The 15,257-nt window shown below is 46.3% G+C and overlaps 1 protein-coding gene across 11 annotated transcripts in view; it reads left to right on the top strand.

The window, feature by feature from the left end:
* Apbb2 (amyloid beta precursor protein binding family B member 2) overlaps nt 1-15,257 on the top strand; it is a 314,642-nt gene that overhangs the window by 214,711 nt on the left and 84,674 nt on the right. For 7 of the 11 annotated variants that reach the window (XM_052199529.1, XM_052199523.1, XM_052199524.1 and 4 more), the window contains 3 exons: nt 10,070-10,132; nt 10,553-10,638; nt 10,727-10,787. In XM_052199529.1, coding sequence (XP_052055489.1) covers nt 10,070-10,132; nt 10,553-10,638; nt 10,727-10,787 — 210 coding nt within the window. The remainder of the gene's footprint in view (nt 1-10,069; nt 10,133-10,552; nt 10,639-10,726; nt 10,788-15,257) is intronic. The other 4 variants (XM_052199528.1, XM_052199526.1, XM_052199527.1 and 1 more) reach the window with 1 other exon arrangement.

The raw sequence follows: 15,257 nt of genomic DNA on the forward strand, positions 1-15,257 counted from the left end.
CAGAAGATGTCTTACAGGAATAACCCTTGAGAGCACTTAAATGCTTAATTCCTATTTAAGGAGGGGTAAAAAAAAAAAAGGAGATGTGTTTATTTAGCAGAAGTGACGTTATTTTAGAAATAATTAGTGGCATAAATTCTGGGTGTCCCTGAGGAAGAAATCGGGATGTTTAAACAAAGAATTGAGGCCTTAAGAAATTTCAGTGTGGTGTTCATTCATGTAATGATTCCTACAGCAAATATTTGTCAAGCCTAGCAACAGCACACCGGAGAATTGTCACTGGAAAAGGTCACAGCCAAGTGACAGCCCACTTATTTATTTATTTATTTAGTCAGTGACTTCTTTAGCAGGCTATCTTTTCTGCCTTCTCTCCACTTTTTCTCTGATAATAAATCCTTTGTTCTTTAATGTTTAAAGCCCCCCCCCCAAATGGGTGCATCTGAACTTCACCCCTAACTGGCCAAACTCTTCTGCATTTGCCACTGTATTTAACACCCTTAAAAGTAGCCAGCCTCTTGTTCCTGACTTTCTGATTGGTGACCTGTTCTTCCTGGGAGCTGTAAGACTGGCGTTCTTCTCAGCCTTCTGCTTTAGTGCCTCAGCATCTCCCTTCCCCAGGCCCAGCCTCAGCATCTCCCTTCCCCAGGACCAACCTCAGCATCTCCCTTCCCCAGGCCCAGCCTCAGCATCTCCCTTCCCCAGGACCAACCTCAGCATCTCCCTTCCCCAGGCCCAGCCTCAGCATCTCCCTTCCCCAGGACCAACCTCAGCATCTCCCTTCCCCAGGACCAACCTCAGCATCTCCCTTCCCCAGGACCAACCTCAGCATCTCCCTTCCCCAGGACCAACCTCAGCATCTCCCTTCCCCAGGACCAACCTCAGCATCTCCCTTCCCCAGGACCAGCCTCAGCATCTCCCTTCCCCAGGACCAACCTCAGCATCTCCCTTCCCCAGGCCCAACCTCAGCATCTCCACCTTTAGAGAGACGGGGTGGAGCTAGATATACCCTCTTTGGTCGATGAGAGCCTTGGCTGGTTTGGACTTTGCCCTGATCATCTGAAATGTTGATTCAGTGCCACCTAACCACATAGGATATTGTTATTTAGCCCGAGATGGTTTTGATAACTTCCCACTGAAGCCTAATAGTTCTACATCCCAAGCAACTTCTAGTCAGCGATTTATTAGCCTTGTATTAGGTATACTTGGAATAACAATAAACTAGTGCAGCTCTAGTCTTCAACAAGTTTGGTGTGAAGGAGTCTGCTCCCCGGCCCTTCTCAGACATACCCTGGACTTAATGCCTTATGCTACAGATGGCTTCCCCAGTGCAGAGCCTGCCAGTATCTGCCTCCGTTATACCCTCTTGGTATAAGAGGGCTGTTTTACTCTATCCTAACTGATTCATTGTGTTCAACAGTAGCACACCTACAACCAGAAAAGAACATCATAGGTAGGAAAACCGAGGCACAGGATTATCAACGACACACACAGCAGTACCCAGGGCCTCTGAATCCTTGGCCAGGATTATCTCAGTGTCCCTGGCTTTAGGTTTCCAATGTCCTCTGCCTCCTGTTGTCCCTGAAGTTAGGAGGTTGGACTAACTTGAGACCCACTCCCTAGTCCAGGTATCTCACATGCCCCATACTTAGAAAAGATCAGGTCTATCTTGTGCCTCCCTGGTGGAGTCCAAGGAGCAGAGTCTGAGCTTGTGTAGCTTCTATTTGTATTTCTTTGCTTAATGTGGTCGAGTTTTGTTTTGGTGTTTTCTGCAAGTGTCTTAGGAATGCAGCAGAGCTGGGCATCTGGTAGTGGGTAAAACTGTCAGGTAGGAGAGGGCCTCCCCCAACCCTGGGCTCTTGGGGTCTCCTCTTGCCTGTTCTCTTCCATATCTTCCTCCCCCACCCACTGTTCATGGCCCCTTCCTCAGCTCCAAAGGCCTGTCTCATTTTCTTTGTTCTTTGAAGTTTTCAGCTTCCTTGAAAATTGATAGCTCACTTTCCCAACATGCACTAGGATCTAGGTTCAGTCCCTAGCACCACAAAGAACAAAATTAGAGTCTTTTCATAGACACTATGTTAGATCCTCACAGAACTCAACCATGGCAGAGAAGATGGCCCCCGTGAATCAGAAGTTGAGTAGCCATGTAGCTGGGGCTGCAGGTCCCCTGGCTGTACCATGTAGCTGGTGTTACAGGTCCCCTGGCTGTCCCCTGGATTCTGTCCCCTCTTGCTTTCATTTGTGCTTACTATGCAGTTTTCTCCCTTAGTGGACCTTTAAAAGATGAATAGATTTTGAAGTTTCAAACAGGCAGTGAAACTTTTTTTTGTTTGTTTTTTGGGTTTTTTTTTTTTTTTTTTTTTTTTTTTTTTTTTTTTTTTTTTTTGCTAGTTAATTTGTTTATCTTATTTATGTTTTGACTGCAGTGCTGGAGATCAAACCAGAACCTCATGCCTGCCAGGCAAGCGTTACCACTACCGTTTATTTGAATGTTTATTTGTTCATATACTCATTTGTTCATTCATTCATTCATTCATTCATTCACTCTGATACCAAGAGTGGAAGCCAGGACCTCACACAGACTAGGCAGTTCTTTGGTCACTAACTGCATTCCTCAGGCCACCAGTCCCTTGCTAAGACAGATGGATACCTATTCCTCAGATCTCCCCTTTGACTGTTTACCTCATGCCATTTTCTCCCATGCATGAGGCCATCTGTTAAGTCAACTGCCCAACAGACATGAGAGGGCCAAGGCCTTGTAACCACGGGAGCAGGGGAATGAGCAGAAGAGGGAGACGAAAGGTGGGGGAAGAGGCAGCGTGCCACGTGCCTGTGGGGCCCTGAGAGGGTGCATGTGGTTACAGGGCAGGCCAGTGTCTCGTCTCATTATTCCCACAAAACACACACCTGTTCCCGAAGGTGGCTGTCACTCCCATTTTGACACAGAAAAGCTAAGTGGCCTTCGTAAGATCACAGAGCTGGTGTATGGCAGGGTCAGCCTTGACCCTTGGCCTGTTGACCCCTGCTTCCACTCCCAGACTTGACATGCTATATTAGGAAATAGAGAGACTCTCAGATCTCTTCATCTCACAGGAAAGGGAGGGCCGTATCGCATGCAAAGCCATCCAGAAAATGACTGCTTAATAACGCCGTCCCAGGTGCCGATGACAGTGGAAGGGAAATGCTTATTTCTCCAGCTCCGTCTCTTTGATCCCTAAATAGAATCTGTTTCAACTAATTTCAAAGCATGGAGGGGGAAAAAAAGCAGAATGTTAAGAGAGAAGTAACTTGTAATGTGTCCTGTCAGGAACGCGTGTTTTCACTGAGCTCTCTTGTGAGCTGGCTTGAAAAGAAAAATCAGATCACTAAGCGCCAAATGGGTTGATGGCACAAAAGTTTAGGACTGCGAGCTTCCTTACAGCTTGGAAATTGTTACATTTCACTTTCCAAAGTTCACCCACGAAGTGCTAAGTACAGTGTATAATGTTTCCAATACACGTGCCAGCAAGTATTTTTGAAAGTTTATCAACTGGCCGAGAAGTATTTGCTACTGAAACTTGGCCCACAAGGCTGTTCCTCCCTCCCCATCCCAAACCATGTATTTGTTCCAAATTACCTCTGAAATTATGTGGCTGTGGAATTTTTTAAAAGCTAAAGTGGGCCATATATGATATTTTTTTATGGATAGCACTTGGCCTGTGGCCAAGGCTTGCTTAGAATCTTCATGTAGAGATGGCCAAGGTTTCTCAAAGGAGTGTGCAAGTGGGATCCTTAGAGGGGATCCTGCCTCTTTACGAAATGACTCTCTGCCTGCTAACAAGTTTGCGGCCATTGGCTGCCTACGCTGTAATGCCCAGCTATTATTAATGCACCAGAAGAGCACAGTGTCTAAGCTCAGCACCTATATGCTTCCGTGTGTCTGTGGAGTAAGGTTGCCACATTGAAGGACTGTTCTGTCATTTCACCAAATTACACAAGTATAGCATTTGAATTCAGGAAAGAACCCCTGACGCAGATGCAAGGGCCGCATTTCCCAGCCTGGGAGCTCAGGGCGGACTCCTGGTGCTCATAAAGCATCTGATTCCTTGGTCCCATCTAAGACAATGACACTAAAGCTCCAGGGTGAGACCAGGCACTCTGTTCTTACATAGTTTTTTCAAGGGATTTTTATGGTATGACAACTAGGCCTGTAGGAAACTACCCCTTCCTCTATTTTTATTCCTGTATTACTTCCTCAAAGGAAGGATCATGCCCTGGCGTCTCCCAGGAATCAGTATACACTCTTGGGGCTGGAGAGATGGCTCAGTGGTTACGAGTACTGGCTGCTCTTCCAGACGTCCTGAGTTCAATTCCCATGGTATGGTGGCTCACAACCATCTGTAATAGGATCTGATGCCCTCTTCTGACATGCAGGTATATATGATGATAGAGTACTCATAAATAAGTAATTAAATAAATAAATAAATCTTTAAAAGGAAAACATGTTCTCTCTCTCCTTTGAAATCCCCTAGTAGTATCATGATTTGGGTCCTGTTAATCTTTTTCTAGAAAGTTTCTCAGGGATTATGACCCATTTCTTTATCTAGCATAACTTCTGATATAGCGTGCATGAATGTCTTCATCGTTTGCTGAGTGGAGAAGACACCCATGCTTTTATCAGTTGGTGCCATCAGTCGACTTCCTGGAGCATCAAAACCAGCTGGAGCCTCCCAGCTCTAGACGACCAGTTGCACACACTGTGGCCCAGGGAGCTCATTTCATAACTCAGCTGGCTTAGTCAGGGTTTCTAATCCTGCCCAAAACACCATGAGCAAGAAGCAAGTTGGGAAGGAAAGGGTTTATTCAGCTTACCCTTCCACACTGCTGTTGCTCACCAAAGGAAGTCAGGACAGGAACTCACCCAGGACAGGAACCTGGAGGCAGGAGCTGATGCAGAGGCCATTGGGGGGGTACTGGTTACCTGGCTTGCTTCCCCTGGTTTGCTCAGCTTGCTTTCTTATAGAACCCAGGACCACCAGCCCAGGGATGGCACCACCCACAAGAGGCCCTCCATCCTTGATCACTAATTGAGAAAATGCCCCACAGCTGGATCTCATGGAGGCATTTCCTCAAGGGAGGCTCCTGTCTCTGTGATAACTCCAGCTTGTATCAAATTGACAAAACCAGCCAGTACATCAGCCTCCACCAGTCTGTTTTGGTAGTGTTTTTTGTTTGTTTGTTTTTGTTTAACTTCTTTGAATTATTATTACTTCTCTTGTAATAATCCACAATTCCATGCTTGGTTTGTTTTTTTTTTTTAACCTCTTTGAATTATTTTCTTGTAATAATCCACAGTTGCATGCAGTAGTGCCCTTGTCTTCTGGAGCTCCATTCTAATATCCCTTAGTCTCTGTGAAAACTCACGGCTAGATCCGAACGTTGTACATAGTATAATACCACAACAGTCGATGCCAGGATGGCTATGCAGTTACTGACGGGAGAGGAACGTATACAGTATGGAAATGCCTGGCAACAGGATAACTCATTTCCTAGGTGAGACAGTGCAGACTGGTACAAAACGTCATTATGATATTCACGATGACAATTTAAAAGTTGTAAATATCTTTGTAATTTTATTTTCCATTTAATATATTTTGGGCCACAAGTAACTTAACACAAAAGAAGCCAAGACTATAGGTAAACAGGGGGACTACTATGCATACCCTTTCAAATCACATCACATCCACTAAAAACCTAGAGAGTATTTTTAAAAGAAGGAAGACATTATATCCACATGGGGATATCTACAGGGTAGTACACAAGTCTCTTACCCTGCCCGTTCTTTGATATTTCAGAATTCCATCTTCTTTGCCATTTTACCAACGCCACGTGTAGCAAGCCTTCAGTTTTGACAAAACAGGGTTGAAAAGTATAATTTGAGCTTTATTATTACTGAACTTTTTTTTTCTATATGAGAAGAAAGAATAGAGAACCAGGACACTTCCACCCCTTGCACGCCTCCCACCAGCCAGGCCTCGTGCTGATAACAACTCCCTCCTCCTCCTCCTCACCATGCCACCTGCCCTCCCTAAGGCGAGGCCTCACCGCAGTCCTGAGCCATGAGGTCACAGTTGGGGTGTGGCCCTGGCTTTCTATAGCTGTGCTGCCTTCAGAACTTCTGAGGTGCACCCAGGTGTGCTGACAGCCCTCACCAAGGTCACAGGAGACATTCAGGTACTTTCCCCACCCAGGCTTATGGTGCACTCCACCCTCTGGTCACCAACAGCACTTTACAGCTCTCCCGCTCTAGTGTGGTTCTTGCGCCAGACATAGAGCGCCACCGTGATTTGTAAGGAGCAGAAACGTGGACCTCTAGGTTGAGAGGTTCGGGTTTAAGGAGCTGACAGGAGCCCAGTGCTCTCTTACCCTCTAAGCAAAGACGGGGCACAAGAACAAGAGGATAAACCTGGAGCCGTGAGCACATTGGTAGTGAGCCCTAACCCATCCACACGGGTGGCCCTGATGACCTCCCTTAGTCCACATCCTGTCCCCAACACTGTCACCCTTGGGAGGGTTTTGAGAGGACACATTCTAACCATAGCACGCCATGAAGACAGCTCCCTCAGAAGGACTCTCCAGCCTGTGAGACCCCATCCTCAGAATCACCCCGTTGGCTTTGTGGGAGAAGGACCTTTCCCAACAGAGGGTCATTGCTCCGCTTCTCTTTGATTTGCAGAATAGTATTCCAAGTTCTCCCTCCACCACCAAGGGAAATTGAAAGTGCTCAGTGATCCAGGACACGTGCGTGGCTCCCCCTAGCGGGCCCACCCATGCCCAGCCCCTGCTTGATGCAGTGGGTCTTGCAGGGTAGGCATTTGGTTCCCAGCACTGGGTGGGTGGCTCAGCATGCGCCATGGGAGCCAGGGCTCTGCATCTTCCCGTGACTGAGCCTGACCGTCACATTGAGAGCAGCGGATGCTGCACCCTGAGCACGGCCAGGATCAGGACCAGGAGACAGTGATTCCAGCTACAGCTCTGGCCCTGGGCATCCAGACTTTAACCACTCTGCCTAGAAGATCCCCAGGCAGCTTACTGCCCATGGAAGATGTGCTCCGTCCGTCCCTGCCCTCTCAGCCTGTCTGTGTGTCACTTCTTACCACAAACATATGGCTCGCCTGCTGTTGCCTTTTTCCCTGCCTCCTCTTTGTCTCTCCCATGCTGCACACCACAGACCACAGTGACTGTGGAGTCGGGGTTGAGCCACAGAACCTCCAGGAGGGTTTTTATTATTATTATTATTTTTAAAGTTTTATTATCTGAACATTATTTACTGGAGCTGGATTATAGCTCAGGGGCAGAGTGCTTGGCTGGCATGCTCGAGGCTTTGGGTTCAAGTCCCAGCACTATAAAATAAATAAATCGATGTATTAAATAGCTAAGTGTAGGAAAAAAATTGTCACTTCTTAACTAAAAATAATTAAATGACTATAATCTGTTGTCCTTAAAATTTGGGAAAAAGTGGGTTCTCTGTTTTTAATCAAAAGGAGAGAAAGGAAGGGAGAAAGGGAAGGAAGGCGGGAGGGAGAGAGTGAAGAAAAGAAAGAAACAAACAAACAGAGTAAACTTATGTTCATCTTTGAAATTTTTCTCATGTTTGATATCAATGAATTCTTTTAAAATAGGGCTTAAAACTAAAAGCCTTTAGTGCAGTGCCCTCGCTACATCCTAGAGCTCTGCAATAGCACTCACTGGGGTTAGCTCAGAAAATCACCCTGAAGGCTTCCATTTATGTAAACGTAGGGGACTGCTGGGAAGTTGCCTGCTGACTCCACAGCACCAGAGCTACACAGGCCCAGAACCGAAGTCACCATCTCTTTACAGAGACTCCTCTGTCCAGAGAGCAAATATGTAAAAAGGCATAAAATTTGACACCCACACAGAGGCATGTTTTAATTAAATTGTAAAGTTTTTCCAAATGTTCCATTTAGAATATTCTTCCGTCTTGCCCTGTCCCAACAGAGTCCCTACTGGATGGTTTCTGATTTCAGGTGTCTGTTTTTGAGACATCACCCCTACCTTCTTCCTTCCTTCCTTTCTTTCTTCCTTCCTTCCTTCCTTCCTTCCTTCCTTCCTTCCTTCCTCTTTTTCTTTCTCTTCTTGCTGTCTCCATCCCTCCCTTTCTGCACACTCCCCTGTTTGCCATTCCGTCTTCCTTCTTTTCCCTTTGGTGTTTCTCCCCACAATCATAGTCTTCCCGACTTTCTTCAGTTCCTCACCTGATGCCCCTTTTCAAAGTTCAACCTAATGGAAGAGCAGAAGCTGCCTGCCCGCCAGCCGGGGTCCCGGTGTTGAGTTGTGGGGCTTGCTTGGGAAAGAAACTCACAGCCTGGTGTTTTCTTTGCTTTTGCAAGGAGCATTTTCTATAGTTCCAGAGTAGTGACTACGCCTGCCCACACCGCTGGCCCCTCAGGATAGGCTCAGTGGGGCTGGAGGGCTGACCCAGCTGGTGAGAGGGCTTCCAGCTCTCGCAAGGCACCTACCTGGGGTTGGTTTCCAGCACCCACGTGGCAGCTCACAGTCACCTGTAAGTGCAGTTTTGGCAGTCTGATGTCCCGATGCCTCTTTCTGATCTGCAGGCTCATGCATGTATGTGGTGCACATGCATAGACACACATGCACAAAATAAACATATATTTAAAATAGGAGCAAAACATAGTGGCTTTTCCCAAGAAAATACACATTCATGAGAGCCTGCTCCATCTCAGGTTCCCAGCCTTGCTGATCACAGGTCCTCCAAGTAATGCTTCTCAGTGGAGGCTGGACACAGTTGGAGGGATTTAAAGTAAACAGCTAAGATGGGCAGCATTCCTGCTCTTATGGTCATTAGGGGAGATTATTTTTCAGAATCAGCGTGGTGATCTGAATTTTTCTGTATTTGAGTATGGGTTCAGAGCCCTACCATCCCAAAAGAAAGCCATTGTGTTGACCGTAGACCTGATCAGCAGCTCAGCCGCCCTGCCAAGTCCACAGTTAGTCAGCACAGCTTTCCGCGGGCCATTTGGCCTGAAGTCAATTTGTCCTTAGTGAAAACCTCAGCGGCCAGACTCTGAGTTCTGGGTCTCCGTTCTCTGCTCTCGCTCAGCATACTTCAGTGGGGGAGTTATGTCACTCAGCATACTTCAGTTGGGGAGTTACATAGGTGAAGACTGTCTACTGTGGTGGATGTTTCATCTGAGGAGAGATTTACAAGACCGTCCTTCAGTTTCATTTGGTTCCATGAGTCTGTGAAAATTATTTGAGTATTCTCCTTGTCTGAAGGGAGTGGGAAGGAACCGATTCCACGTGGAGAGCCATTGCACGAGCTCTCCCATCGCGTGACAAGACTGTTGTGATCTGTCACCACTCAACAAACGATTGCCCTGCCAGGTGTGAACTCTGGACAGGCTTGGGTGGCACAGGAGGAGAGCGTTTCATGGACTGGTAGTTTGTATTAAATGGTGTGGGGCCATCTAATTTTTTTTTCATTACGTGGAATAAATTTCATCAGAATACTGATGTCGGCCTGGGCTCCTGACTAAGCCTCTCTTCCCATCCTTCCCTTTCCCCCTGACGTAACAATAACGTGACGCCAGACTTTGGTGCTCTTAGATATGAGCATCCCCCTGTTTCCAGGCTAGGATTGTGACATCTCTAATTTTACTTCTATCTCTAGAAAGCCTGCCTGTGGTCGGGGTGGCTGGTGTCTGTGGAATTGTGTAGACTAGAGACTGTGAAGGTATATGGTTTGATTCTAGGGCCACATTTAGAATATAACTGCACTCTGGACTAGCACTACTGAGCCACCTAAGCTGGTAGAGAATTTCCATCTCTGCCGTTCTGGTCAGATGATGATGTATCATAGGGAGGGTGTGCTGACAAGTTATCGTTAGATTTAATCTGTTCCCTAACTCGTCCTGTGAATATCAATGCTAACAATGGTGTCTTGTGTTTTTCCCCCCTTGTGTTTTCTTTTCTTCTCTTTTCTTTTTTTTTTTTTTAAATCGATGTGCTTTCTTTTTTTTTTTTTTCCCTATGTGAATGATTACATGTCTAGAAACAGCCATGGAGTGATTTTGCTGTTCTGAATGGGGGAAAGATTAATAGTGACATTTGGAAGGCAAGTATATTGTCAGATTTTAGATCATTTAATATGTTTTGTTCCTTTCTGCATGGCTGCGGTTGCTTCTTCTTCTTCTACTTCTTTGAGAATGTCATGCGTTCCACAGGGGCGGAGCGGCGAGTCTTCTTGACCAGCTGCTCACACTCACGTCACCTATTTTTATTTACTTAATTTCTTTACTGATGTCTCCCATTGTGAGTGGCTTCAAGCTGGTGGGCCCCAGGTCCCCCGTTGTCCAGTAAGAGCCGGAGCTTGTGAGCCACACCATCACACAGCAGCCTTTGCATGCCATTGTCCGCCTCAGCTCATTCACGCCTCACTCTCCGCCTCTTGCTGGGGGCTTTCACTCCACGTTGGTATTTGAGGCAGGGTAATGGGCCTCTCCGCTGTGCCTTACCAGGATCTGTTTCCCTCTAGGATTTGCACGCAGCCACAGTTAACCCAGACCCCAGTTTAAAAGAGTTTGAAGGAGCAACGCTACGCTATGCATCCTTGAAACTCAGGTAGGAGGGTGTGCCGAAGGGATGGCTGGCTTCTGCATCCAGTCTTTGCAACAGAATTCTAAGACCAGTTTTATGTTCTTCTTTCTAGAAACGCCCCCCATGCTGATGACGATGATTCTTGTAGTATCAACAGTGACCCAGAAGCCAAGGTTTGTAAGAAAGATGCTTTCAGCAACTAGCTTGTATTCTCACAGCAGGGTAATGGCTCTGGCTAATGGCCCCACCCCCTTTTTAAAGAAGCCATCAGCCCTGAGCTACTTACTAAGTAACCATCAGCTCTGAGCTGTTACCAAGTAACAGCCCTTTCTCTCTTTCTTAGTCGCTCCGGACACTTTAAGAGAACCCCTGTTCCAGTTTTAGTTCTGAGGTATTTGTGCAATCATCAAGATGGACCTGCATCTTTTTGTACAGTGTACTAAGTTGCGCTTGAAGTTTGATCCCTTCCCTGGACTAGCCAGGTGCAGTGCAGAACTCGCACCACGCTGGGCAGTGGCAGGAGCAGCAGCTCTCAGTCAGCTCAGAGAGAGAAAAGAGGAAACAGCCAGAATGTAACAATACACTGCGCTGCGCATGGGGTTCTGTGGGTTAAGTGGATGAAAGGCATGTTCCCATCCACATGGTTAGCTGCATATTATCTGAAGATTATTAGGGGGAAAGTGGCACATCCTTAAGAGGGCCAAATCTGACACTTGAAAGGACATCTGTAAACTTAAATCTGCTTCAAAATATTCCTGTTCCACCCTCCATCTAGATGGTTCTTCATGATGTAGAAACTCACTATGAGAAGAAAGGGTGGAGGGTCTTCGGTACCTTTATAGTAATCACAGTGCACATTGGCCTTCCCGTTTCTTATATAGCCTGTGTAACTACTTTTCTTGTGTTTCGAGAAACAATTAATGCAGTGTTAATGCGGCACCAGCCTTTTGAGGGGTGGGGTCCTAGAGGCTCTCCTTCTGATGACCCACTCCTCATACCGAATTGTTTGGTCTGTCTAGCACAGTTTCCGCGGTGCAGATGAGGACACTGGGGACTAGGAAGTTAAATACCTCTTGAGTGTGAGCACATAGAGTGACTACGAGAAAGTCCTCAAGCAGAAGTCTTTTAAGGGCTACCACCGAATTCTGTGATCGGCATCCTCGGCCACATTCTGAGTAGATACGCAGGAGTTTGGGTCTTGCCGACAGCATAGTGTCCTGCTTTGGAAGCACAGGGCAAAATCCGTAGACGCCATTCATTACAAGTAAACTAATGGAGGATTGGGATGGTGTGACCCTTGCTCGAAATAGGGCCGAACTCCAAGTTCTTCGAGTGGATTGGATAGTTCTTGCAGAGCGAGCCTCAGTGGGCTAATCTCAGTGTGGCTCAGATGCAGGCTGAGGCTGTAGCGAGAGGACCTGATACTGAAAGAGCAGTCTGCACAAGTTAGTTTACCCTCACGAACGGCTGGGAGGGCTCAGGGGATTCTGCATTCCATGCTGTCCCTCAAGGTATGCATCTGCCAGCCCTCCATGGAAATGGGCCTAGGGAAGCCACCCAGAATTCCAACATATATCAAAAGCCAAAGTATCCTTTTAGGTAACGTTGAAGAAGTCAGCGAGTTGAGAACTGACACGAATGAAGCCAGTTTGGAAGAGCCCTGTCTGTCTTCCGTGTCTGTGTTTCTGTTTGCCTGGAGACCCAGAGCCACTAAATGAGAGGTGGCCTAGAGTTTCCTGATGTTCAGGCTCCCTTGTAAAAACAAGAAGCTTAACGTTCAGTTTGCTGGAATCAGGGAACTTGTCTCCTAAATAAGCACACACACACCACACACACACACACACACACACACACACACGTGCGCATACACACATGCGCGTGCACACGAACAAGCACATGTACTTGAAAAAAATATTCCACGTTACATAGTCTGTAAGGAATGATTGATTATCCAAAAGGTCTCTATAAAAATGCCTCCCTGGGGCTGGGGAGGTGGTTCAGTGGTTAAGAGCACTTGAAGCACATCCAAAGGACCTGAGTTTGGTTTCCAGTAGCTAACAGATGCCTATAACTTTAGCTGTCACAGACCTGATGCCTATCTTGGCCCCCATGGGCACTCCTAAGCAAGGAGCAAATACTTTCTCTCACATGTAAATTTAAATTTAAAAAGCCTTCCTTATCACCTGTATAAAGCTTACAGGAAAAGAAAATAGGAATAATTGGCCGGGTGGTGGTGGTGGTGCTGCTGCTGCTGGTGGTGGTGGTGGTGGTGATGATGGTGCGCGCCTTTAATCTCAGCACTGGGGAAGCAGAGGTGAGTGTGTATCTCTGCAGTCAAGGCCAACCTGGTCTACAAAGTGAGTTGCAGGATAGCCAGTGCCACAGAGCCACACAGGGAAACCCCTGTCTTAAAGAAAAAAGAAAAAAGAAAAGCTAGACATCTTTGAAACCCCACTTACTTTCAGTGAATCTTGGAGGTCAGTTGCCTTGTGAACCCTGAACACAGAGATGGCGGCATGTACACACGTGCACATGGTCACACATGCACAGCCCTCCAGAAGGGCTGAGTATACTTATAACTCATAGTTTTGAGTTCTCCTCTTGTTTCAGACATTAAATATGTTTCAGGATCAGTGGCAATCTGCACATGGGCTCATATGTAATTCTTACTCCTATTATTTTGGAATAATTACGGATTCACTGCAAAGTTCCCCAGCTTCGATCCCCACATGCCCTTCACCCTGCTTCCGCTAACATTAACATCTTCGTAATCACAGCGCCGTTAAGCAGCCGATCTCTAACTAATACCCTTCCTCTCTGCCCTGAATGACATCCAGGGATTCTCTGTGCAGGTAAGAAGCACTTTGGATGTTATTCCATAGATCCCCATGAGCGGTTCTCAGGTGTGTCTGTGTTAGTGTCATTGTCGCCGTTCATTGTTGGTATTTAATTAGCAGCCGTGTCCTCCGACCCCCGTGTCGGCAGTGGCACCACCGGGCTTGTGCTAAACAGTACAGAGCATAGGTGCAGCTTCCTGTAAATGGGCGACTGCTTTCCCTTCCCAATCACTGCTCGGGTAGAGCCTGCTAAAACCGATATTGCCAGGTCAAAGGCCATCCGTCTTATGGCTCTGTCACTTGCTGTGAAATTGCTTTCAGAAAGCCTCTGGCAACATACAACCCCATATTACAGTCAGTAATGTTATAGACCCCGTTTCTCACCCACATCCCTCCCCAGGCTTTGCCATGTTTTTTATTTATTTGTCTTAGTTTTATCGCATATGGACTATTACTTTCTAGTATTAAATTTCTCATCTCCCTTTACCTCCCTGCCTCCCTCCTCCCCTTCCTCGGTAGGAGACTCAACCCACAGTCGCAAGCATGCCAAGTCTACACTCCTCCGCTGAGCGCCATCTGCAAGTAGGGCATTTCTTATGGAGTGATTAGGGCTCTTCAGTAATCATTTCTTTCTGATGCTCAGGTTTTCTTCTATTGTCCCCTCTCTATTCTAGGATATAATGCACAAAGCCACTTAGGTTTCATCCCTAGAGGTCTTTGTAAATGCAGAACTGTCTGCCATGATGCTCTTAAATAACTCTCTCCAATTATTTCTTTCTCTCTTCCGCTGACTTTTATCAAAGAAAAAAAATGTTTTAAATATCCCTTCACACCCAGGTCTTTCACAGATAATTACAAAATAACTCCTTGTACTTTGGTGACCAGGTAGGAAGCTCTAACAGGCCCCATTTTTTACTGTCTTCCCTGCGCTCGCCCGTCCCACTTTCTTGTTGTGAACTCTGAGTTTAGTCCCTCCACAACATATGGTGCATTGCTGACCAAATCCATTGTTAACACTAAAATAAAATCAAATTGTAGAAAAGTTAACGCTTGGAAAAAATAATAAACCAGTTATTTTCTATCCTTTGTTGTAACTGCTCAGGTTTCTGTAAAGGAGATTTTGTGCCACCTGCTGGAAATTATTGGGAATTACGCCCAAAGAAAATGGCTACATTTCCTTTAGAATCATTGAATTTAAAATTTAAGTGATTTTAAAGATTTTTTAAAATGATTTCTAGGGTTCTACAATTAGTGGCCAAGGCAGCATTGAATGTGGGTCTTCTGAGTCACCAGCCACCTGATGCTACTATCTTTGTAGCTTATACCAAATCATTTCTGTGGCATTTGTGAGGAGTGGCTCTGGGGGCATTGGTCTTTGAACTCATAGTAAAGGAAACAAGATATTGTTGTTGGAAGCATCCTATCCTTTGGGTCTCAGATTGCTTGTCTGTAAGATGACCACACCTCATATTAGAAGCCCCTCCTGATTCTGAGGCGTTATAAGATTGCATAAGAAATGGCGCAGACCTGACCCACAGCATTGAGAGATGAACTGGTTATGTCAGAGTCTAGAAAAGGGATGCTATAGGCCTGGCTCCCCTTTCAGGGGCCCTGTGTGCTGCTCATGAACTCGTCCTGCAAATCCATGAATTTCTCACATTGTAGATAAGAAAGTGATGCTTAGAACAGGTTGACTAATCGGTCTCATCTGACAGGGTGCTCACCTGGTACCTAGTGGAAATACAACTTGAACCCTGTGCATATGACTCCCAAACCTAAGCAGGTGTCAGGCCATGTGTCCCAAGC

The sequence above is a fragment of the Apodemus sylvaticus genome, chromosome 11, assembly GCF_947179515.1.
Source record: "Apodemus sylvaticus chromosome 11, mApoSyl1.1, whole genome shotgun sequence".
NCBI classification, from domain to species: domain Eukaryota; kingdom Metazoa; phylum Chordata; class Mammalia; order Rodentia; family Muridae; genus Apodemus; species Apodemus sylvaticus.